The following is a 25,817-nucleotide window of genomic DNA, read 5'->3' as shown; positions in this document are numbered from 1 at the left end:
TAGTGCCTCCCCTCCAAATGAGCTACCTAAATCATACAATATGAGGAAGCTCATGTGGAGAAGCAGAAATGACTACTCCAAATGGGCAGCACATTTACACATTTAAATGCGTCGGCTTACGTCGTACCTCATGAGAAATGCCTCCATATACAGTGTGTGTGTGTGTGTGTGTGTGTGTGTGTGTGTGTGTGAGAGAGAGAGAGAGAGGGGAGAGAGAGATATGTCGTCAAAAGTTTGCATACCCCAATGTGTGTATACATACGTTGGGGATTTAAACTATTGACGACAACTTTGTTGTCAACACTTTCTCGTAAAGCATTTGTTTATTTCTTTCTAAATAAAACCCGATTTCTACCCGAAATATTTATTTATTTATTTATTTATTTATTTATTTATTTATTCTTTCTTTCTTGATTTTATATATAAAAAATCCACCCGATTTCACTCGATTTTTCATTAAATAATTTTACCCGCTTTTTTAAAAAAAGCATTCACCCGAATTTGGAAAAAAATGTCACCCAAAAATCAGACACCCTACTTACTGCCTAATCATTGCTGTATTAAATACGGCCAACATGAATATTTTAAATGCATGCTTTTAAAAGTCAGCCCCTCTGATAGTTACATGGATGAAGGCTTTAACTGACTTGATCATGTTTTAATGTTTTACCCCACCCCAAATCAGCCAATCATAATTGACGATTTTTAGGTGTTCCAGTGTACAGTATCTGACTTCTGGGTTTACTGTAGCAGTGGATTTTAATAGCAGGTTTTTGGCATGTGTTGCTGTACAGTTGCTGTTTCCAAAGCGCCTCTGTAAAATAAATTGGTGTAGGCTTATCCTGGATAAATTATTTTTAAATAAATTAGCTAATGGCAAATGCTTATCATCCTCTTTTTAATTATGCTACTTCAAAGGTTAGTTACTGTGCTCTTATGTGTGGGTGTATAAGTGTTCCTGGGTTGACAACTTGATACCCGGCTATGGTAAAGGTTGCCATCCTATTGCTCTAAAAATAACACCTCATTTTGTGGGACATCTGCTTTGGGGAAACTGTTGTGAACAGAAATAAGCGACATGCTGTTTTGTACCGAAAATGCCGCGGCCAGAATAAATGCAATGCATTGACATGAGCTAAAGCTAGAAAGATTTATAGCACACTACTCACTTTTTCTTTGTTTATTTTAAACTAAACCTTGATATTCTTCCTTCAGGTACGATGTATGTTGAACATCTGGGGCGTAATGCTCTTTATTCGCATGACATGGATTGTCGGGCAAGCTGGCATTGGTAGGTAAAAGTTCTCTCATTGTAGAATTTAAGTAAATTATGTATGTTGTTACATGCTTGTTAACTGTTGGTATAAATACTGTCGACCTGGAAGCAGCTTTTTACCAAGGAAATGTTAAAGCATAGACGCAATCCTCCTTGCTTGGTTTGAACTCATTTCCAAACATGTCATTAAAAAACATAATAATAATGTATTGTACATAGATGTAATGCCCCAGTAAAGTGCATACCGTATGAGGCTATATGCAGTAATATTTATTTTGAAATAATCCATCTTGCCACTGGGATGACCCCCAAGTATTGTAAAATGGACCACTGCCTTTGAGTTTGAGTAAAAGTAAATACAAATGCAGTTTTCAAACTGGACAATAGTAGCAGAAGAGTAAATTCTTAACCCTTAGTGGTCCATTTATTCAGTGCCTCGAAGGCGCATCAGGTCCAATTTATTTTCACACGTGCTGTTTATTTTTTATTATTTGTTTATTTAGCAGACGCCTTTATCCAAGGCGACTTACAGAGACTCGGGTGTGTGAACTATGCATCAGCTGCAGAGTCACTTACAATTACGTCTCACCCGAAAGACGGAGCACAAGGAGGTTAAGTGACTTGCTCAGGGTCACACAATGAGTCAGTGGCTGAGGTGGGATTTGAACCGGGGACCTCCTGGTTGCAAGCCCTTTTCTTTAACCACTGGACCACACAGCCTCCTATTTTACCAAATTGTGTTTAACCCTTTGCGGTCCAATGTCGGACCCTGTCCGACATCATCAAAAAGACGTAAAAAAAACAGGTCTCTAGTTGTTTTTTCTCCGGAAAAAGCCGAGAAAACCAATTGCCGAGTGAGACCGATAGGAGCCGGGGGGAAAAAAAAGGGGTGTATCTCATGAAAACAAACACCACATAGATAACACGGACATAAACAAACAAGATAGCTGCTTCTGCATCCAGCGCTCAAAGAATATCATTTTATCACCAAACTCCTCAATAATGCAATCTAAGTCGTTATTTTATTACTGTAACATCTCAAAAAGCTCTGCAAATGTCAGTGATATTGAGCTCTGGATGCGGAAGCAGCTATCTTGTTTGTTTATGTCCGTGTTATCTATGTGGTGCAGGGTCTATGTGTATTGCTCAGATCCGCCCCTTTTTTTTTCGGCTTCTCTCGGCTCCTATCAGTCTCACTTAGCAATTGAAAGGTTTTCTTTGCTTTTTCTGGAGAAAAAAACGACTAGAGACCTGTGCTTGATGTCTTTTTGATGATGTCGGACAGGGTCCGACATCGGACCGGAAAGGGAAAATTGTAATGTCGGACCTGGTCTGACATAGGACCGCAAAGGGTTAAAATCACTTATAGGTTTGATATAGTCTGAAGAAAAAAAAACAACAAACACGTGATTGACTCTTTTTAAACTAATTACAACCTTTGTAAATCTGGTCTTGTATGAGCACATTGAATCTCCTAAATCTTAATCCTCATTAAGGCTTTATATTTCCTCACAGGCATTAAAGCACAAGAATCAGAAATAACCAGCTTTAACCATACCTCCCTGTGTCTGTCTCTGTCTGTCTTCCTCCAACAGCTCTTTCCTGTGCTATTATCTTGATTGCAACAGTTGTGACAACCATCACTGGAATGTCCACTTCAGCCATAGCGACCAATGGCTTTGTGCGAGGAGGTAATTCTGTCTGTCACATTCACTGTCACAGTCTTTTATTATTGTTCCTCCCAATTATTTTATTAATTCTCTTTTGTGTTTTGGTATGTTTCAATGTTAATATTCAACAGAATCTTTTTAGAATTCAGAGAAAATGCAATGGCCCAACTGAGAAAGTAGAATTTAGGTAGTTAGCCATGACTTATCAAAGTGGTTATGATGACCTAGAAAAGAAATCAAATCTTTTATTAGGCATATTCCCCCTATTCAAACAATGTTTCTCAAATGGATTAGCTTTTAAAAGATCGAAACAAAAAGTTTCATTGTTACTTTGGAAACATTAACTTGAAATAAAATGTCCTAAATGCAAACTTAGTCAATCTTGTATTTGGTTAACATTTCTTATGTCCCTAATGGCAAAATAAACACAATGTCAATGTTATGTTGCACTAGCACTTATCTACAGTTTCTTTACTCTTGCTCCAGTATCACTAATTCTACACAGTTTTCAGCTCCTTTCACATTGGCAAGTCTACCCGGTTTCAGACCAAGGTCCTGGCTACCTGGGTCACAATCTCACGTAGTGTGAAAACACATACGTGGGTCGTACCCGGGTTAACCCGGTTCCCAGCAACTTACCTCAGAATGTGCGTTGACAAGCTTTGACCCGGGTTGAGCGAGACAAAATGCGCTACGGCCGATGAAATAACAAACAGCCACGCCTGTGTGAAAGTTTCACTTCTGCAAGGAATGTTTTTGTTCATTCTGTTTAGCCATATTTTTGTTGATTGAGACGCGCCATGAGCCACATTGCAGCAGACATGGAGAACATTTGCTCTAATCAACATTTGGGCTGACGGTTCAATCCAGAGAAGCTTGGATGGAAGTGTCTGTAACAAGCTGCTTCTGGGGCATTGATACTCGTATTGTTTACTTGCATCTGTCACCCAGGTCAACCCTGCTTTATCAAAAGCAGTGTGAAACCGCGTAGCTGACCCATATGACACTGGGTTCCGATTAGTAGGTTCCGACCCGGGTAGAGCATGCCAGTGTGAAAGGGGCTTTAGTGTTCCAAAGGAAGACACTTCAATTGTGTGTCACATTTGAAAATAACACCTCTAACTTTGGTACTGTAGATTGTCCAGGATGTGTCTTCCCAGACCTTGGATGGGCTCTGATTGCCACGGAACCACCTGTCACCTTTACCACAACAACTAGAGCACAGAATACAGTTTATCCAGTTTGGCAAAGGAAATACTACATGCTCTACTTAAATTTCAGTAACAAACAAAAGCCTATTATACCAGTCTGGAATTACCAGTGTTTCTGCTTTGCAGCTTTCCTTTCTTATTGATTATTTTTAAATGATCTACCGTGCACATTGTTCAAGAAAGCCTCAGACCTTTTTTTTGGATTTATTCATAATTAATGTTGAAATGTTTTTGAACCTGATACTTTCTTTCTTTGATGGAAATGTAACTCCATCCTTTCATGGGGTGACAAAAACTGTCACCCCATGATCATGGAACATAATATTGATCTCCTTAATGGCTTTCCACAGTATATATCGATATTGGAGAAAAATCATGGAGAACAATGGTTGTGTCTGGGTTTAGCAATGAAACCCTACCTTGGATTGCAACATGCAGGAGGTGCTGACTGGAAGTGTGGGGCTAGGCAGTGATGCAGAGAATTCACAGGGTACCATTGCACAGCCTTTCAGGTGCATTTGCAAGTTTAACATTCAGCAAATCAGATGATTCAATTTAAATAAAGTATGCATCGCTGTGCCCTTTCTGCTCTGCTGAATCTTTTTTTCAAACTGTTCATGGCAGTGCCTAGGTCTTTTCAACATGTATTAAGGCTGCAGAGATTCACTGTGAATCCATTGTACTGATAGTATTCTGCTTAGTACTGCTGATCTATGGATTCACCCAGCTGACTTAGTTAATGATAAACTCCACCTAATAGTAATAATAGTATAGCTCTTAATACTGTGTTACATTGTATAGTATAACGTGGAGTAAGTGGCTGTCTACTTGTTAGTGTTTTGGGAGCCAGTCAAATGCTGAAGTTTCAACTGGGGACAAGATGATTCTCCATCCACCAACTTCAGGTATTGTTTGGGGATGTGGTGTGCTACTGGAGGTCCAGTCCCTTGGGTAGTTTCAATTGAGATATCCTAATTAGGTGGATCATGTTTAAACATGTCCATGCTTCAGTTGGGTCATTTTTGGCCCAGGTCACCCTTTTGTAGATGTTTTCAGTGGTTTCAAACTTGATTGACTGGTTAAGATAGGGGCCTTTATTTAGTTGTCAGTAAGGTCAGTAAGGAATGTGTACCAGCTACAGTATAAAAACATGGCAGGAATAAGGGTGCACACTTTGGGATGATCTGAAATGACTTTTTCCTCAATTTCTCCTGCTTTCTGTGGCTGTTTCAGCTGAAATACTAATACATTTTGTTATGAGGTGTATTTATAGCATTTTTTCAGTCCTTTTCATAAGGAGAGGTGATACACAATAACCTGCAGGAAGGTATCCCTATAGATGCAATAGCTGTTCACAGTTGCAGAACAACTCCAGCTGCATGTATTAAAATTAAGTCAGTTAAATCCAAATTATTTCCTAAGCACATCCAGTAGTGCTGGAAACATGTACTGTACATCTCTGGGTGAATCTGGTTTAAATCTGACACATATGATCACCTTTCTAAATAAAGTACTGTAAATCCACATAAATATGAAGGCTGGGGCACCTGCAATACAGTACTTTCCCAACGTGTTGGGTGTTTGGGGTTCACATGCTATGTTCCAGATTGACTACAAGCATGTATTCACTGTCTTCATCCTTTAGCCCCAGGAACACTGTGAACAAAATTATTCTGGGGTCAGAAGTCCCAAGGAAAATAAGGGGTGACTAAGTGCACAGTCAGACATACCAGTAATCTTTCTTATTCCTCTTCTGGCTTTAGAACTTACAGAAAACTTTGATTCCCAGCAAAAACAAATATACTGAATATGGTTTAGAAACAGCAGTGAAAAAATAGGCTATTACAAATGCAGCTAGTAAATATAAGTAGAGCTGTTTTAATTTTGTAATTACCAATGGTGGCAACAATAGTCTAATTCATGGTAATCATGGTAAATACAATTTTTATATTACTGTGTTTGTTTTTATTTCTTTGGAGCAGTTTTAAACACATGCTAATAGCATTTTTCATTTAGATATGATTTTCTATTTTTATTTTTTTTGTATTATACACTTTGTTTAGGACAACCATGGTTTAAGTGTCTGTTTTAATAACTTTGAGGCTCTCTCACTTAATCTAAAATAAATTAGTATTTAGTAAATATCCCTCCAGACGCCTCGCATTGTACGAGCAATTCTTCTTTAATTACTCTCTTGAACTGTAAGCTCTATCTCTCTTTTGACACAGAGTATTGAAACTAGCTTAGAGGGAGGTAACAATGTTCATTATCTTTATGAGAAATGTGTAAGGGCCTGGAAACATCAAAAAGAAAACCAAACAACGTGCTGACATCTGTCATTTTAATGTCCCCCATTTAATTTGAGTAACATTGTGAAAGAACTTGGCGGTACATGATTACACAGGGTAGAATATAACTGGCAACAGAAAAGATGAGATGGTGCTTAATCAGGTGTCATATTTCAGCGAGGCTCTAAACTGCGCAAAAGGATTCCTGTTGCCAGATATTTCAAGCTGTCTTATTGTCCGGTTATTGTAAATGGGTGTGAATATATTCAGTCTAACACTGATGGCCTGCAGCTTTTAGGTGGTGGAGACCTCCAGTAGCCATGGAGAAGGCCCTGAGTATGGTACTACTTTCACTCCCAGAGTGATACCATGTCAGCCTCATAAACAAAAAAATAAGCTGGTCAAGGTCACATAAGAGACATCGCAAATGTTTTATGCTCATGGCATTTTATGTAAAGGTGTCCTGGGCCTGCATAAGCATAAGAGTGACCTTGCCTGTGGCATTTTCCTGTGCCTGATGGTGGCTTCACTGTACTTTTACACAGCTAATTTGGTTAAATCTGAGTTTCTGAATTGCCCCTAACCACTCTTAACCCTCTTGGGTCTAAGGTTTTTCAGCCAACTGTGGGGTTGTGAAATAGTGAAAATGGCAAGACGTGCTGGGTGTAAGACAGCATGTTGTCATGTTTTACTGCTTTGCGTTAGGCTTTGTCTCCTGCTATTTCTCTTGCGCAAATGACATAATGTATCACGTGAAAATGTTTTTGTAAGCCTAATTTGTCTAAGATGCTATTGACGATGCATAAAGCAAAGTGTGAGAACTAATTGCTTTTATAGTTGATTTCAGTTTTTAACCATTTTCCTTTAACTGAACTTTTGAACTGGTAATTTAGTGTCGAAATACTCTTTTTATAGATGATCATGAGACCTGCTGGGCTAAATGAAACCTGGATAGGCTTTCATCTGTCAGCATACGTTTTAATATAAACAGGAAGCCTTTCAAACAAGTTCAGCCGTGGTACGCCTGAAGTTGTTTTGTCATAGAAACCTTGCACAGATCTGGATCTGCCAGCACATTGTGAGCTCTCCCAGGACTTGAATTTCATCATGTGCTGTAAAAATCGTCACTTTATTGAAGTGATTAATTCCTGCTCATATTTATTTATTTATTAGATTTATTTCCCAGAATTCTATTGTAATTAGCTTTTGGAATTCCTCCCAGTATTTATTTTAAAAGGATTATGAAGCCGAAGAAGAGCAGCTATCTTTTATAAATGCTTCTAATTTGTTTAATCAATCCACAAAAGTAAATTGGAATAGTATTTAGCTGCTGTAAAATAGATTGTACTCTGATGTGTAATGAACTAACCATGACATTATTACTTTATACAACTTGTAATGTCTGTTTTCGCTGATTGCATATCGAAACACATACTCTGCAGCCTCAAGGCAGCGTGTCCAACAGTTGTGCAATTAGGATACAAATAAAAATAAAACTGATTTTATTGCCTTGAAGGTAAAAAAAAAAAACACGTTTTCTTAACACATTGAATTTTCGTCTATGATAAATCACTTGCTGTCTTGCTTGGTGTTAACTCGAATGTTCTGCCTACCTGTGTACAGATGAGCAGGATTTTAAAACACTGCTAAAAGCTCCTGGAGATAACAGAAGAAATTGATGTATGTCTGATTTAATGGCCTGTCCCAAAGATAGTTAGGCAGTAAATGTCAGAGACTGGGATTAACACCTAAGGAAAGTTGGGTTATGATTAGTAACAGATAGAGGTTTCCTTGATTGTTTTATTAGACTGTAGTAGTTTGATTTTATTGTTGTTGTGCCTACTTCCAATAGCCACTGATCAGTTTTCTTACACCTACAAGTACATACCCAGGTGACCAGATCCTAAGGTGGCACCTCACTTTCATGTCAGTCTTTTATGCAGGAAAAGCCAGCATGCTTCAACAGAAACAATGTATCCTTATAAAATGTGGTGGATAGGTGTGGAAAATTTAAGTAATTCTAGAAATCTGGTGGTGCACGTTTAATCCCACAAAAAACTAATACTTTTAGGAATTTCAGCTATTTGCAGATTCGAAACCCTCCCTCCCCCCAAATAAATTTGTGCTGAAAGAAGTAGATTTTGTGTGTTCTGTAAACCAAAAAGAAAAAGCTTATTGATCTCTTCATGTTTGGCTTTACAGATGTAAAAAACCGAAAGGGATCTGTGGTGCGAGTTAATCTGCTGCATAAAAAAAAAAAAAAGTCTTACATTGCTGACCGGTTTTAAAATGTGTGCTACATTCTTTTAAAATATCGTCCCACAATTGTATTCATTTTTATATTGAAATACTGTTCTTGGATGATTTCTTTAATTTTTTAATTTTTGTATTTTTTGTAAAGCAAAATGGATGTATTTGTTGCCACAGGCACACAGTGATGATCATTTCATAAAAATGTTACTTTTGAGTTATTCCAATAACCATCTTGCACACATTGGTAAGCTTCTTCAGGTTTTATATTATTAGTGTTATCAAACCATCAGTTTTCCAGAAGACTGGACTCTTCAGCTCTGGAATATACCTGGTGTGCTTCTGCTTACCTTCTCATCAGTCTTGCATGACACAGATAAAACAATTGTAAAGAATAATTTGGAGGGTGCAGTCTGTTAAACTGTCATTCTGTTTTGCTTGTACAGGAGGGGCGTATTACCTGATATCCAGAAGTCTGGGACCCGAGTTTGGAGGGTCAATCGGCCTCATATTTGCCTTTGCGAATGCAGTAGCAGTGGCCATGTATGTTGTGGGCTTCGCAGAAACCGTTGTGGAGATGCTGAAGGTAAAATAGTTAAGCATGTGCAAAAACTGTGATAGGGTGCTGGAATGAAGGTGAGGGGATAGAAATTGGGGAATTGGAACACCTACCAGCGTCACTTTACCTGGTCTGGTAAGAACTCTGGAGCCAGAAGATTTTTAGTTCATAGTTTGAGGTTGCAGTAGTTGACATCTTACTGTACAAAGCCCCTGCCTTAGTCTTAGATTAAGAATAAAAGTCGCTCTTTATTTTGGAGACAAGATGGCAATGAACTTTTCGAACATGCTGTCTCTGTTTCATCTAATCTATAATATATCTTTGTAAAATGAATTGATGTCATCAAATAATAGGGGCTGCTAATATGACAAGGGGTAAAAAGAAATAGAAAATGTAACCTTTTTTTATCTACCTATTTTTTCCCTAGGAAAGTGATTTACTCATGATTGATCAAACCAATGACATCCGAATCGTTGGCACTATCACTATCATTTTGCTGCTTGGAATCTCAGTAGCTGGAATGGAATGGGAGTCTAAGGTAAGAATCCGTCCTATCCCAGTGTACTCCGCCCCTAACCTTAATACTAACAGAGCCTTGATATATGGCAGATAAATCCATAGAGTATACCAGAGGTTAGTGTGATACTGTATAATGGTAGAGCCTATTAGGTAAGTCATAGATTAACATCAGCCCTGTCCAGTTATCATTAGCATGTGTGTTTAGCCAGTATTTTACAAACTTACCCTGTGTAGCCTGTCAATGTCAATTAGCTGACATGTTTACACTTCTAAATTTGCAGTTGGTTTGTATTTGAAAAGGTGCCGTAGAGGACCAAATTAATGGAACAGTCATACAAACCACATTCCAGCTTGTTCTTTATATTCCATTATGAATGTTACCACATTGGCAATATATTGTATGCTGTTCAGTCAAATCAATTGTTCGACAATTTCACCAAATCGCCAACAGTGTTTTTAGAGTTGTAGACCTAATCTTGCAAATATAAACCAGATTGCATTGTATAGGCTCTTGCACAGTATGTTTTGTCATGCAACTATTTAGTGTTAATCTTGGACTGCCTACAGATAATGTAGGTAATGAAATTGAAGAGATTGCATCTTTATAGTTGATTTTAACTCTTCTTTTTCTTTTTTAAGGCCCAACTTGTTCTGCTGGTTATCCTGATAGCAGCCATTTTCAATTATGTTATTGGATCATTTATCCCCATGGAGTCTAAAGAATCCAAAGGATTCTTTGGATACAAAGGTATGCAAGATCTTTACAGTAATCACTGGATTAGTGAATCACAGCTGTCAGGTACTTGCTACGCTACTGCAGCTCAAACTGACATCTGCAAGGCTGGCCTTTGCCAACATCCACTGTCAATCTCCTGGGTGTGAAGAGTCAATTGGCTTGGCAGTGGGATTGGAGGGGATGCCCACTGACCTTCAGTTCTCCTAAGCTTTTATGGGGAGTTGATATGGTTTGGGAGGCTGTGTGGTCCGGTGGTTAGGGCTTGTAAGAAGGAGGTCCCCGGTTCAAATCCCGGGTCACTCACTGACTGACTGTGTGACCTTGAGCAAGTCACTTTACCGACTTTCGGGTGAGATGTTGTGGTAAGTGACTGTGCAGCTGATGCATAGTTCACACACCCTAGTCTCTGTAAATCACCTTGGATAAAGGTGTCTGCTAAATTAAACAAATAACTGACCTTATTTGTTTAGTTTTGTAACAACCTTAGAAAAATAAATGGTGTAAACTTTGCATACACTCTCTCTTACCTTTGAATTCTATCAGTAGTCTATTATGAGGGATGCTCTGGGTGATAGGGATAACAGTTCAGTCGATGTCCTTTTTGGTGTGTAGGTGAAATAATGATGGAGAACATGGGTCCTGATTTTCGAGACGGAGAGACTTTCTTCTCTGTCTTTGCCATTTTCTTCCCTGCTGCAACGGGGATTCTTGCTGGTGCGAACATCTCTGGGGATCTTGCGGTAGGTAATGCTCATTTTAATGGAATTTCTGCAGGAGGACTTTTAACACTATCCAAATAATTCTACCTTGTGCCATGACAATTGCTCAAAACAGCACCTCCTCCCTATAAAAACAGCTTTCGCCATTAACAGGATGTTGTGCATACTTCAGAGTAGATTGAGATATGCTACATGTACTGTATTATGCAGTTTGCGTTTCACATTTAAAAAAAACATTTATTGGTATGCTACATTCATATAGACAGACATTTAGCCAAAATGTTTTTATGCTTTACAATAATTGACCTCCATTTTTCAGCTTTTTTTTTTTTTTTATTTATTTATTTTTTTTTAATTAAAAAAAGTTGCCCAAAAACTGTCTGATTACACCATGTATTCTGAAGCTGTGTTCAATGTTTTTTCAGGATCCGCAGTTAGCCATCCCAAGAGGAACTCTGTTAGCCATCTTGATAACTACTATCGTTTACCTTGGAATTGCTTTTTCTACAGGTATGTTGCTGTTTCATTGTACAGTATATCTACAGGTAACTGATGAGTGATTGAAAGTAGAATTTCTCTTCACCAGGGCATTCTGTTCTTCTATTGAGCCCCATAAGAACCCTTGACATGTGTGTTACAGAGAAAATGCAACTAACAGATATTCATTTTTTAACTAGATTTAGTTTCACAAACTGCTACTGTAGTTCCAGCTTCTTTTAGGACAGAAACGTCTTGTATCACACTAAGTGTGATCGCTTGCTGTGCCCTCTATTCCTGGTTCAAGCCTGTACTCCTAAAGCTGTGTGCCCTGCAAAAATATGGCGATTTTACTGTTGATCATAGATCCTGTCACTGTAAGTAGGTGTCAAGAGTGCTTAGCAAGGGATTTGCCGTGCTTAGTTCACTCATTATGCTTATCCTGTTAAAACCTGCAAAAACAAGGAAAAAGTAGTTATGAGGCAGCATATCTCAGTCATCACAGCCCATTCCCAGGACTCCTGTGGTCACCACTGACGTTAAAAAATGAATCCACATTTTCCTTAGGTCTCCTTCCACCCCTTTATAAATCTAGGCTGCTACCGGTTCAGTGAAAACTGGTTGCTGCAAAAAGATTACCTTTCATTCTAAATCGTCCACAACTTTTTATTGATGCTGCTTTATATGTACTGCTAAAAGCTGATACATCTCCAATTATCTCTGTGTTTGATTCCCAGGTTCTTGTATCGTGCGTGATGCCACAGGGAATATTAATAGTACCATTGTTGGAACGCTTACAAATTGCACTCAAGCAGCTTGTAAATCCGGTTATGATTTCTCTTCCTGCACAAGCATGACAAAATGCGCATACGGCCTCCAGAACGACTTCCAGGTAGGATGGGGTTAAAGACACAGTTTGGTGGGGTTGTAGGTCTTACAATATACAGGTTCTGAGTCGTCGTAGGGATCATTGCACTGATGAGCATTCCCTTTTGAACCTTTGGTTTAATCCCTCTAATTACAACACCAATTAAGTGTATGAAATCTTAAGTTGAACACATCTTGACAACTTGTTTATTTTCTCTGCTAGGCTTGCAGGAGACGGACACAGCCAGTGATTGAGCACTCTGGCACACGTGCATAGAATAATGTTTCTGAGATCTGTTAAATTCAGTAAAACAACTTCTTGTTAATATTCTAAAAACATTGTTTATAGCAGTAGCCAAATTGGCTTTTATTACTTACATTTAAGAGACCATGATTATTGCAAAGCATCTGATTTCCAGTGCCCTAGTTGTTTTCATTTAGGTTTTTTTCCCAGTCTTTTTTAATCTGGTTTAAATCAATGAGTGACAAAATCTCAAAGCGTCATGTTCCCACCTACAGCATCCCTACAGTAGTTTCTATAGCAGAATTGTTCTGAAGATTTTGCAAAGGCCATTTCAAAACACAAAGCTGCTTTTCAGGTAGCATTTGTTTCAAATTGTTTATTCACTCATGGTCAAATATAACAAAAAATGTTTGGTGATAACAGCAAGTACTGCATTCTAATAGAGTGTTCCTTCATTATAACACTGTGGTCGGGTAGCTTGAAAGGAAATGTGGGGATATGTAAATATGAACTACTTAACCACAGTATTAACTTACCAGACCCAGACACCTAGAGTCGACTAGTCCATGTCTTCTCCAGCTATAGTGAAAATAGACATGTTTCCTTGAGTTTTCCTAAGCTTATCAGTATGCAGGGGGTGGGATATCAGAGCTTCCTCATAGCTGGTGCCAGTTGCTGCTTAAACTTTTCAGCTAAGTGCACTGAATGTCATCTTGACTTGCTCAAGGTTAAGTTAAGGAGAAGCAACTGAGAAAATAGTAATGCATTACTATGCATGAGGTGTTATTATGATTATTATTATTATTATTATTATTATTATTATTATTATTATTATTATTATACTATCTTCAACTCCTTATAAGGATTCATAAATAAAGAACGAGAACCATGCATTTGCACCAAGTCTCCTGCTCAGCCAAAAAGGGAGTGTAAGAGATTTACTTAACTGGTGGACTGTAGATACGGCAGGTGCTAATGGTGCAGCCAGTAAAACAGTATGCATGCATGTTATTGAGCATTCCAAATTATTTCAATTGAACTCCTGGTTGCTCTGGGTCATGATGTGTTGCTTGAATCCAGTGCCAGTATGTAAAACTTATTTCCCTAATTGCTTGCTAATAAACGTACAATGCCAAAGTCACGATGATGCAACTAGATTCCTTTTGAAGTGGGTGAATCATCCTTGTGCTTTGATTTGCTTTAGCTATCCATATTATAGATAGATGAGATATTGGTTCAGTATTGGAATAGCAACTAATATTCTGTATATTTTATTATCTCTCCTCACCTATAATATGTCATCCTAAATATTTACAGCTCTTTCTTAATGCACTGTAGAATCTCAAGTAAGTGCATCGGTCTGTCAGCATGTCCAGATGTTCTATGAACACGTAATAGGACTCTCTTTCCTGTAAATAATGTATAAGATTGTGTAACACACTGATGCTTTCTTGAATACAGCCCAATGTTGTATTCTATGTTTTCATATTAACAATTCTTTGTTTCTATTTCTTTGTATTGTGTGGTGTGTGTTTTGATATTATTATTATTATTATTATTATTATTATTATTATTATTATTATAATGCGGGTGTTCTTTCATTAGGTCATTTGATGCGGAGATGGAACTTATTTGAATCCCACGTACAACATTTTGTTGCGTCCAGAAAAAAAAAAAAATTGAAAAGCAATTTTGAATTGTCTTTGCACAATAACAGTGGGCATCTTTGTAACTTGTCAATGCTGACATTATTCTTTGCGCACATGTAAAGCCAAAGAAAATGGGAATAGAGCTTGAAAGTACGGTTCTTTGGTGACGCATATTGCAGGGTAATTAGCAGGAGGTTTTTACATAATGGCTGTTTGTTTTTGAGTCACAAGATTAGGTAAGGCCCACGCCATGAAAGGAAGCATTCATGAACTGCTCAGCCTGTTGCTTTGCCCGTTTCTGACATTGATATCATGTTTAAAAGACACAAGGGCAGGACTGCAGATTTTCATGGATGTTGACAAGTAGCTTCGTACAAAAAAAAATCCTTGTCTTAAAAGCTCAATAAGTATGGAGAATGACTGGCAGAACAATTCGGCCAGTGTTTATTTATTTTTTTAATCGTGTGTCCTTTCGAATGTGTTTTAAAAAGTCTTATAACCACACATGTTTGCTGTGCAGAAATTTAACGAATATATATAAAGTGCCCTATTTGAAATAAATCAATAAAATGGATGTCAGCACGGGTACCCGCCATGTAAAATACACAAATACCCGGGTCTTTTTCAGGTAATGATTTAAAAATAAATAAATAAATCACATATATTGATGTTTTAAGTGCATGATACATATTTAAATACTATATAGTACACATACATTTAGTCCCTTCAGATCTGTAAACTTGTGTAACCTTTTTCAGTACTGGAAACATGATTTCCATTACATGAGAGTAGATGTTAAACTTCATGCTGATTTGAACTCGGCTCTCGCCAAGATAAGCGCCTAATGTGATCCATCTGCATCTCCATCCATTTGCGTTTCTTTCCATATGATGATGTAGATATCCTTCTGCCTGGTCTTAATGGCTGAAGTGTAATGCTGGCTCCAGGGATCAGCTTATTTTGCCTCCCCAGCGCATCAGCACACACAACGGCTGCGATGCTGGCTCTGGGGATCAACCACAGTGTGGTCTCCCCAGCGCATCAGCATGACAACCGTCTGGATTGAGCTAAGTAGGGTACATCTCTGAGTTGTTCAAGTGGGCACCTTCAATAATAATAATAATAATAATAATAATAATAATAATAATAATAATAATAATAAACATCAGTTTGAATACAGTTATGTTAAATGCGCTTCATGCTGCAGGATTCTTTGCAACATCTATTGGCCATATCCTGCTGCTGCTGTTGTTGTTGTTAATGTAATGGACGATGCTTCTATTACACAGTTTATATTACAACACATAAGACAAAATCAAAAAGTTTATGTAACTTTATAATGTTCATAACCAGCTCTGAAGATAGTGACTTCTGTCTTAAATGACATGCCACAATCAGATTAAAAGGGTTGGCCTTCCTTGTTTTGCCGCATATGTCAGTTTTACATGCCAACACTCCTAATGGCCAGCTTTGAAGATGATTCAGCCCTAACATATGGACTGGATATCCTGACTATTGCGTGACACTAATTCAGGGATACGACTTTTTTGTCTGTACTTCAGGGATTTTGACTACATGTTCTATATAAAAAAAAAAAACACTCTGTAGAAACACAAGGAGACACAGGAGCTGCATTTGTAGAGCAGTCACTGTAGTTGAATCACAAAACATATTTCTTCTGGAAGCAACTTGGACGTCATTGCCCTGTTCTGTGAGGCTCTTTTACAGTAGAACGTGTTCTAGGCCATCTGTACTGCAGCGTGCTCTGCCTCAGCAGTAAAACACCAACACATTGTGTAGGTAAACCTAAAAAGATCATGTTGACACAAACCGAATAGGATAAACAAACTGTATGAAGAATTGTAGGTAAATACCTATAAATCTCTATCAAATACCTACTGTATACATCTGTCACATGAATGAGTGATGTGTGAAGTTAGTGGGTAGTACACTTAATTATATTAAGGAAGGAAGTATTTGAACGTCGCTACCATACATTCGTTGCTATGTTTTTGTTAATATTTGGCAGGCTTCACACAGTTACCACTAATCTTGGCTAATGTTACATTAAGTAAGGCAGTCAAAGATTAGTGCTAATCTATGTCTATGAAATTAGCCAATGGTGTATAAACTGTTTTCTTCTGTGTTTTTTAAATGGAAACCTTGATAAATCAGATCCTGAAATGTGGTATAAATACAACTACGGATACAATACTTTTATGTTTTATGTTCCCCATATGCAATGTATGGATAACACAATTCTAGCAGCACAGATATTTCTAAAATGGCCTTGGCTGATCCAAGACAAACTACCTAAATAACTGGTATACACTAACTAGGTCCTATTTATAGCCTCCTATTGTGTGGCTACGGAGTTCAACTCTAGGATTGGTTTTTATTCTAAATTGATTAAACTGTACTACTACCAAACTTAAACATCATGCGCTATTTAACAGATTGATAAGAGATCAAATCTGCACATTTTCAATGAGGTAGAATTGATGTGTCGGCAGTGACTTTTCAGAGAAAGACAGAGTGAGAAAAAGAATGCTAAAAATAGACTGCAGAAGGATTGGAGAGGTATTCCACAATACCAGGGTTACTCACAGTAAACTGCTGCTGCTGTTCATTCATAGTAAATTGCAGTCAGCTGTCATTTAAACACATTTGTTTTCATGGCGATGCCACTGAATGATCTTGTAAATGCTGGCCATTTACAAGATCCCTGGAGTCTGTTCATTTTGTGGACTTTATTACTATTTATTTCACTAGGGACAAATGCCACATCGAGATTAGAAGGTTGTGGGTCATACCATACGCCACAGTTACAGTAAGTGTAAGTGTAGTCCAACATATTTACTTTAGAGCAGGCTTTTCAGCCAATGTTATTAAGTTGACTCGCATGGCTTCTGCAGTGTTGCTTTGCATTGGCACTGTAGTGACTGCTTTCTTGACTGAGGAATTGCTTATTTGATCACTAAAGTTTTAGTTTCCTCATTACATTTGGAAATAGTATCACATCGTCACTCTGGGCAGTAACTCTTTTTGGTCTTCTACCCCTAAAGTATTTTTTTTTTTTTTTTTTTTTTTTTTAATTATTTCAAATGGTACTAATAGAAGCCACAACTTTCTTCTGGCTCTGAGCTTTTGCTTCTGCTAACAGCAGATGTTACACTGGATAATGGAAACTGCAATTAGGGGGTTTCTCCCTTCAAACAAGACATTCAGGCTGAGGGTCCCTGCAGAGCTGCATCTTTATCATTTTGCGGTGTTGAATTCCTAAGGTTATTTTTTTCTTAGAGCAATTAAACACAAACGATGCTGCTACTGGAGAGGAACGCGTATGGGAAGCAGTTTAGCACATCTTAAAATCCCATTGTTGGTGTAACATTGTGTTTTTGTTTAAATGATTTATAGAGGGTCATCAGAAGGTTATGGGTTCAAAGTAAATCGGCTTGTTATGAGTTTTTCAATAATAGGGTCCTTAAAACAGTTGGTTGTCTACATTAAGACTTTAGTTACCCTAGGTTTATTAAATCAAACTTGACCACTCTGGCATGCAGACTAATACGATTCTATATTGCCCATAGCAAATCCATTTCAGAAAAATTTAATGCAAATACATGAATCTGCTCCTGAAACGTGTACGTGAGAACGAAAACAGTCAGTCATCTGCAGAGTGAAATGTCTTCAGTCTTAGAAGTTGTTGTATGGTGTTTGCAGAAGTGTAAGCAAAGCAATTTACCATAACATTCTAACATTGTAATGTTTAAAGTTATGGAACTGCACTGAAATATAAGCTGCACTTCAAGGTTGTCTACTACAAGTGCCACTAGTGACAATTGGACTGTTCCTTTTATCATGTGGAAGGATTTGTGGTGTTGATGTACATGTAAATTAATTAATTTGCGTTAGGCAATGGCTTGCATTTTTCAGAAACTCATGTAAATGAGATGCAAAGGTATTTTCCTTTTTAAAATGAAAACTAGAGCAAAATCTGTTTTCTTTTATGTTCAATGTATGCTTTATACCGAATGTTGTAATCCAGAACTGAATTTAAAACCATCACGTCAAAATTGTGTACATATTACACATGTAAATCAGTGGCTAAGGGGTCTGGTTACATTTTTACATCATTTATATGCAATATCCCACAGCATATGTACTGTGCTTAAAATGAGTATACAATGCTTCAATTGTAAGGTATAAACAATTTAGCGATTTGGGAATGCTAGCTAACCAGGACACATCTAAAGCGGACAGACTGAAACCCGAATCTGCTTGTGCATAATCCTGTCTGCTAAGATGAGTTCTCTTTTAAAAATGTGAAGGTGAAGCCAAAGGAAATGTTGTTGTCATGCAGCTGAAAATTCAGTGTGTGTATAGCCAACTCACACCTGCTGTTTTATCTCCTTTAACATTAGATGGACAGGCCTGTTCCATGTCTTACTTTTATCGGTGGAAGAGATCGCTGTTCTCAAGTCTGAGCGCTCTTGAAAACGGTGTCTCTAAAAACACAGGGTCAAGTGGTCATGCCAGGACATAGTTCCCTTCTGATCAATTTTGAAGCAGCTAGTCTGGTGCTGATTTGGTGAAATGTATCTGTTCTTTTTTAGGTAATGAGCTTGGTGTCAGGATTTGGACCTCTCATTTCTGCAGGCATCTTTTCAGCCACTCTTTCTTCAGCTTTGGCTTCTCTAGTGAGCGCACCCAAAGTCTTTCAGGTACGAACTGTCCACTTTGTAAATAGGGGTGCCAAAATCTTTGCTTTATTTCCTGTGAATATCCGGAACAGACAACTGATGAAAAACATAATGTTGTCTCTATGTGTCTGTTAAAGGTTAAATTGAAACCGGTTATTGTGAATGAGCTTAAAAGTAAGTCCTGCTTGGCACAAAGTTCCAGTCATGTGACATTCAGACACAGCCAACAAGCATACCGTCTGTAAAAACAATGGGTATCTTCAAAAAAGAAAAGAGAATAATGTCTATATTTGGGCATTGTTTAATTTAAAAAAAGAAAAAAAAAAGCCTGCCAGAAAGTTATCATTGTTACAGAAGTTAATTTAGTTGTAGTTCAGCGAGCACAGTATTTGAGTAGAATTGTAGCATAATGTAAATATGTAGATATCATTGCTTTCAAGTTGCAACCTTGTGCCTTCGACGTACACGTTCTGGAGATGTTTGTATACAACATTTATGCCATGTGAATACAAAAGTGAAAATATTGAAAATCATATTTTGTATTGCTGAAGTATGTCGTAAAGTCTTTTTTGTTCTTCCACCCAGGCTTTGTGCAAGGACAATATCTACCCAAGTCTTCAGGTGTTTGCAAAAGGATATGGCAAGAACAATGAACCGCTGCGTGGCTACATGCTCACCTTTGTGATTGCTCTGGGATTCATATTGATTGGTTAGTTCATACTCCTCGCTGTATCCTTGCATTGCAAAGTTGCTGGTTGTTTTGTTTTTTTCTGATTTTTGAACCGACTTCAGTCAGAAAACCTTTCCGTACCCTAACCATCCTTCCAGAAAATTATTTAATAATAATAATAATAATAATAATAATAATAATAATAATAATAACAACAACAACAAAAAAAACATATTCTTGGAATAATTCCCTACCATCATCACAGAATGTTTTAGGAACCTGTTTCAGATGCTTTATTTCTAGTGTGCAAAAAAACGAAACAAAAGACCAGTGCTGTGATTTGAAGAACAATAATTTTTAGATGAAGCAATTGGACGTTTTATGGTGGTATCTTCATTGCCTAGGCAGATGATTACTTTTTTTAAATTTAGATTTCAGATTGGCAGAGTGTGCCTTGCTTCTTGCTCAGAATAATACTGCTAGTATACCCGCTTTCTGCAGATGATATATAAATATTGATAACTAGAGGCCTCAGTCTACATGAGTCACTTTTCATAATACTGCTAGTATACCCGGTATATGCAGATGATATATAAATATTGATAACTAGAGGCCTCGGTCTACATGAGTCACTTATTAGAGTATATACCTAGTGAACCGCTTATCCAGTTGTGAAAAAAAAAAACGTACTGAAGACAATGCATTCTTTAGGACAGTGCTGCCCAAACCCGGTCCTGGAGAGCCCCTATCCAGCAGGTTTTATAACTTCCATGTGTTCCCAGTCTTTAGAAACTAGCGATTTAGGGTGACCTACAAAATTTACTGGATAGGGGCTCTCTAGGACCGTGTTTGGGCAGCACAGTAATCTGAGGTACAGTATACAAGCAGTCCTCACATGAAGTTCAGAATTGTAACTGTTTTGTTTTGTTTTTCTAGCCGAGTTAAACACCATCGCTCCCATCATTTCCAACTTTTTCCTGGCCTCCTATGCCTTGATCAACTTCTCTGTGTTCCATGCTTCTCTGGCAAAGTCCCCAGGTAAGAAACTGTCTTTATGGGTTCACCACACCAGCTAGTCTCCCGGTGGGTCTCTAAGAGAACAGAGAGCTCTGGTAGAGCTGATGACGGTAATTTTAGGATATTCAGGTCCAGAATTTACTCATTTTGAGATGAACACGGTACACAGGCAAAGCTTTACTGGAAATATCATGTGAATATCTGGGCACAGTTAAGTATTAATTGGCAAAAAATGGCTGATATTGATGCACAGCTATATACACAGACACAACTTATTTTGTGTGTGTTTGTTGGTATGTGGCACTTTTTCTATTGCATTTTAGTTGGTTATGTTTTTTTTCTTTTTGGTTCTTTGAAACAAATAATACATCATAAGAAAATGCATCACATGGACATATTGGAGGATGGTGATGTCTGCAGTGGATAATTAATAGGTTTAATTACCTAAAAAATCCATATAAGGTGCTATTCTCCATCTCATTGCAATATGCACTTTGCTATGAATATGTAAGCGCAGAATTAGCCTATACGTTTAATGTGATTTAATTTGGCTTTAAAAATAGCACAATACAAATCTCTGCTGAATGTGGAAATGGAGCTATTCCTGTCTGAATGACCTCTCCCTATTCTATTGTTAAAATGGAAAGACCACTAAAGAAGTTCTGTTGCAGGAATTGTTTACAGCAAAAACAAATGGAGAGGAGTGGGTGGGGGGGGATTTAATTTTGACAAAAAGACTTCCTTCTTTCATCATCTTTGCTTTCTTAACCTTGACTTCAGACAATGCGTTGTGGACCTGGGCACATTTACTTCATGGCTTCAGATATTTATTGTGTACTGTATTATTCTTTTAAGTGATAAATATGGGGTTGCATGGAATGTAAACTAATTGCTGCCAATATTTAAGCAACAATTGTTATCAGAGTTTGATAACACAGAGATGACTGGAGGGGGTGCATGTATTGACCATTTTTTTCCATTCTTGCTATCATGGTATCCCTGTCCACCATTTACTGTCAAATGGAGATTTGTTGTACATTTTGCATTAGGTTGTCAAAGATTATTGATTGAACTCTTTATGGGGTTATACTTTTCTTCATGACTAAAACTGGTGTGTAATGTTCCATTATAACAACTGCTGTTTGTGACTTCAAATTATGTTTGTGTTGTCTATAGGTTGGCGCCCTGGATTCAAATACTACAACATGTGGGTCTCGCTCGTTGGAGCTATCATGTGCTGTGCTGTGATGTTTGTCATTAACTGGTGGGCAGCCTTGGTTACGTACGTCATTGTCCTGGCCTTGTACATCTATGTCACCTATAAGAAACCAGGTAAGAAAGCAAATACTACTAGTTATGATCAGTGGGCTTAGTTACCACTATAATAATATGGGGATGGAAGCAACTGGCTGTCTGCCTGTCTTTACATGCTCGCCAAATTTCACTCCACATTAGTAAGCAAAAGATTCTTCAAGGACCTTGACTCAAAGGCAAAGGAGATTGAGATCTGTGAATAATCAACTTGGACCACATTAGAAAGACCCGATTCAAAAGCCTTATCAATTGTAAAATCCTAGACTGGCCCATTCACCTGATTCATTAAGTGGAGTATAGAAATGAGAGATCTAGATAGGGGTCTCTTCACTATTACATTTCAATCGTGATTTGGTTCTGTCACAAGGATGTAGTGGTGATGTCAGACCCGGAATAGAAACACACAGTGAATATGGGGTGAAGCGGAGTCGCAATGGCTGTGCTCCGTATTTATTAACGAATACACGGACGGTTAAACAAACAAACAAACAGACTTAACAAAACACAAAAGAAAAGGGCACAAGGGCCAAAACAAATAGACCGACAAACAAATGGTGGACAAACACTAAATAAACAAGTATATATTTTAGATTTTACCTCCCCTCTTTCACTCTCGTTCTCCACTCACGAACACCCAACCCTGTGTGCGTGAAAACTCTCTATATATACAGCTGTGTTGGGATTCAATTACTAATTAACCATTCACTTGAATCCCAGCACGTGAACTATTTTATGCACTCCCCGTGCTCACATACTGTTACACATTTTATCTGCACATGAAGTGATTGTGCAATCCCCGTGCCTAAATACAACTATATATTTTAAATCACTTGTGCTACATAGTCCCATTTTATATCCGGTGCACCAATACATATACACCAACATTAACACACAAAATATGCGCAGGGGTGGGGCACCCTGCCACAGGTTCCCAGTTACATAGAATATCATGGCAAATTTAAATGGACTTTTCTCTCACAGAGATAGAGAAATTAATGTAGAGGTTTTTTTTTACATTATGCAAACAGCAAAATAGATAGATAGATAGATAATTGAATTCACATGGTATCGGCAATTAGATTTCTATTGAATTTCAGCAACTTCTGTAATCCCAAATGAAGAATATTATTAATTTTATTTGTATTACAAATTAACTTGGAAAGATGTTGCCTCTGGGACATTTTATTAATGTTTTATAACAAGTCATGTTTACCTGTTAATAGACAATTACTGTGCAACATTGATTTATTACTGTGATATTCTGCAACTAAACTACATCATGAATTAAATGGCTTGTTTGAAAAGTTACCTTGATATAGTTCACCAATAACTATCAAGTACACTCTTTTCTGTAGATAAACTGACCCCTCAACCGTATAAAGGGTATTTGCCTTTATACGGTTGAGGGGTCAGTTTATTTAATTTGATTTCTTAATTTCTAAAATGATTTGATACAAACATTTGATTTTATTGATATTTTAAAAAGCCAGAAATTTCAGAAATTACAATTTTCTATCGGATGTGGCCACTGGGAGATAGCCACTGCCTCACCTTTTTTTAAATTTTTTTTTTTATTGTTGATCAGCATTTGCATTTCAATAAATGTTTTATTATTAGAAAACAAATTAAATTGTACAAAACTTTTATAATGTGGGTGTCGCATATCTAATGAAAGGATTCCAAGAAACACAATCAATAACAGGGAAATTGAAGACAACCACAGGACAATTGTGATCTATAAAACACAATTTGAATCTCATTGGCTTGGTTTACATGCATTTGAAAATCGACTCTTTGTTTAACTGGTTAGTTCCCTCTTTGAAAACCTAAATCTAAAGGTTTAGATCAAGTGTTTTCACATGCAGCAGCTTAATCATTGAATAAATTAGGAAGTCCCTGTGATGGGCTACACTGTCAGCAAACTGTCTCAGCCTCACTACGTGCTATACATGAATTATAAACCCCATGTAATTAAATAGGATTCTGGCATTTTGGTTTATTTTTCCCTTAATACAACGCCTGCCCCCTGTACAAATGTACCTGATCCCATTAGTCATCACTCGTCATACATACATACATACATACATACATACACACCATTAACAGCAGAATAGCGGGTAGCACAGTGCTTTCTGTGCTCGATGACTCATGCAAGGCCCTGTTGGTATGTTTATCATGTTCAAGGTGTCACATTCTGGAATCTTCTAAGAATATGTCCTGTATTTGAATTTGCACTGTTGAAACATTATGCAGTCAATCTGCAAGGTTTTTCAAGCTGTGAGAGAACTGTGTTGAGAGCTATAATTTTCAAGTGAAATAGATATATATTATTTGTTATTTTATATATATATATATATATATATATATATATATATATATATATATATATATATATATATATATATATATATATATATATATATATATATATATAATAAAAATAAATAAAACAAATAAAATATATCTATTATCACTTGATAATTAAAACTCTGTCAGAGCCAGGGCATTGTCTTTGAAACTTGCTCCCGATTCATATCAGGAATGCTAGCACAAATCTTTTAAATCCTGTTTGAAAACGTATTTGTTTGGGTCTGTTTATTTGTCTCTGGATTATATATAAGACACAGGCTTTTTTTATATTTATTTTGTAAAGCGCCCTGGAATGCTTGCATGAGAGAGCTATATAACTGAAATTTGTATAGTAGTAGTCTATTATTATTATTATTATTATTATTATTATTATTATTAATAAAAAAACAACCCAGCATAAAAAACATTGTCCTAGTTCTGGAATAGTGTTGCCCCTTCTTTTATAGTTTTATATTTATTTACACAGAATTATACAGAAAAAAATCCAGGATTTGCTGTTAAATTGTTTGACCCAAAGGGACTTAAAATGCCCAATTAAAATAAAAATTTCTTATAAGAAGAAAAAATAAAATAGAAAAATAAGGATATAGAGAGAAATAGCAGATGAAAATACATAGCAGACATATACAAGCAAATGAAGAATTCTAAACATTTAAAATACACAACTAACTAATAAAATAACACAATGCAGAAACACAGCTGAACATGTTAATTTGTCTACAGTAGTTGTTTCAGAGCTGTCAATGCAAGTTGCGCATTTGCATGTTAGATTAAAGAAAATAATCAAATATCATATATACAGATCAGTGGTAGTTTTATAACAATTACGTATCCCCATGAGCTTACTGTATGTGCTTTTTGTTACCGCCATTGATGCTATTTCAACTGCTAGTATCTAAACCATTTGAGATCAAAATCTACCTTCATTGTAACTTTTGGATTTCTGAATGCCATGAGATAGTGGCTTCATATTCTTTACTTAATAGTATTCAAGTTCCACCATGGGTATCTTAAAAGAAAAATAGTAATATATGAACATAGACTATTTCACTGACGCATTAATACTGATGACATCCATTTCATATATTCATATTCCTTCATGTTTACAAGCCTATAGATTTGAGATGCCATTCCTCTTACACAATGCCCCAGTTGAATGCCAAGTTGGCTGCATTAAAGTGGCAGTGGCATACTAAACCTGAGGCAATTGCCTTTTTAACATTTTTTCAGACTTATACTGTAGTTGTAACATGGCTATCTTATTATTTTTTTATTTAT

The 25,817-nt window shown here is 37.0% G+C and overlaps 1 protein-coding gene across 2 annotated transcripts in view; it reads left to right on the top strand.

The window, feature by feature from the left end:
- Positions 1-25,817, top strand: part of LOC117408902 (solute carrier family 12 member 2-like) — a 75,514-nt gene that overhangs the window by 27,604 nt on the left and 22,093 nt on the right. For both annotated transcript variants that reach the window (XM_034924614.2, XM_034924610.2), the window contains exons 3-14: positions 1,216-1,291; positions 2,872-2,967; positions 9,142-9,281; positions 9,682-9,792; positions 10,413-10,521; positions 11,122-11,249; positions 11,654-11,738; positions 12,443-12,597; positions 19,082-19,189; positions 19,754-19,877; positions 20,775-20,876; positions 22,032-22,187. In XM_034924614.2, the coding sequence (XP_034780505.2) occupies positions 1,216-1,291; positions 2,872-2,967; positions 9,142-9,281; positions 9,682-9,792; positions 10,413-10,521; positions 11,122-11,249; positions 11,654-11,738; positions 12,443-12,597; positions 19,082-19,189; positions 19,754-19,877; positions 20,775-20,876; positions 22,032-22,187 (1,390 nt within the window). The remainder of the gene's footprint in view (positions 1-1,215; positions 1,292-2,871; positions 2,968-9,141; positions 9,282-9,681; positions 9,793-10,412; positions 10,522-11,121; positions 11,250-11,653; positions 11,739-12,442; positions 12,598-19,081; positions 19,190-19,753; positions 19,878-20,774; positions 20,877-22,031; positions 22,188-25,817) is intronic.

The sequence above is a fragment of the Acipenser ruthenus genome, chromosome 1 (assembly GCF_902713425.1).
Source record: "Acipenser ruthenus chromosome 1, fAciRut3.2 maternal haplotype, whole genome shotgun sequence".
Lineage (NCBI taxonomy): Eukaryota > Metazoa > Chordata > Actinopteri > Acipenseriformes > Acipenseridae > Acipenser > Acipenser ruthenus.
The sequence above is the reverse complement of the archived record's forward strand: the minus strand, read 5'-3'. Positions and strand labels throughout refer to the sequence as shown.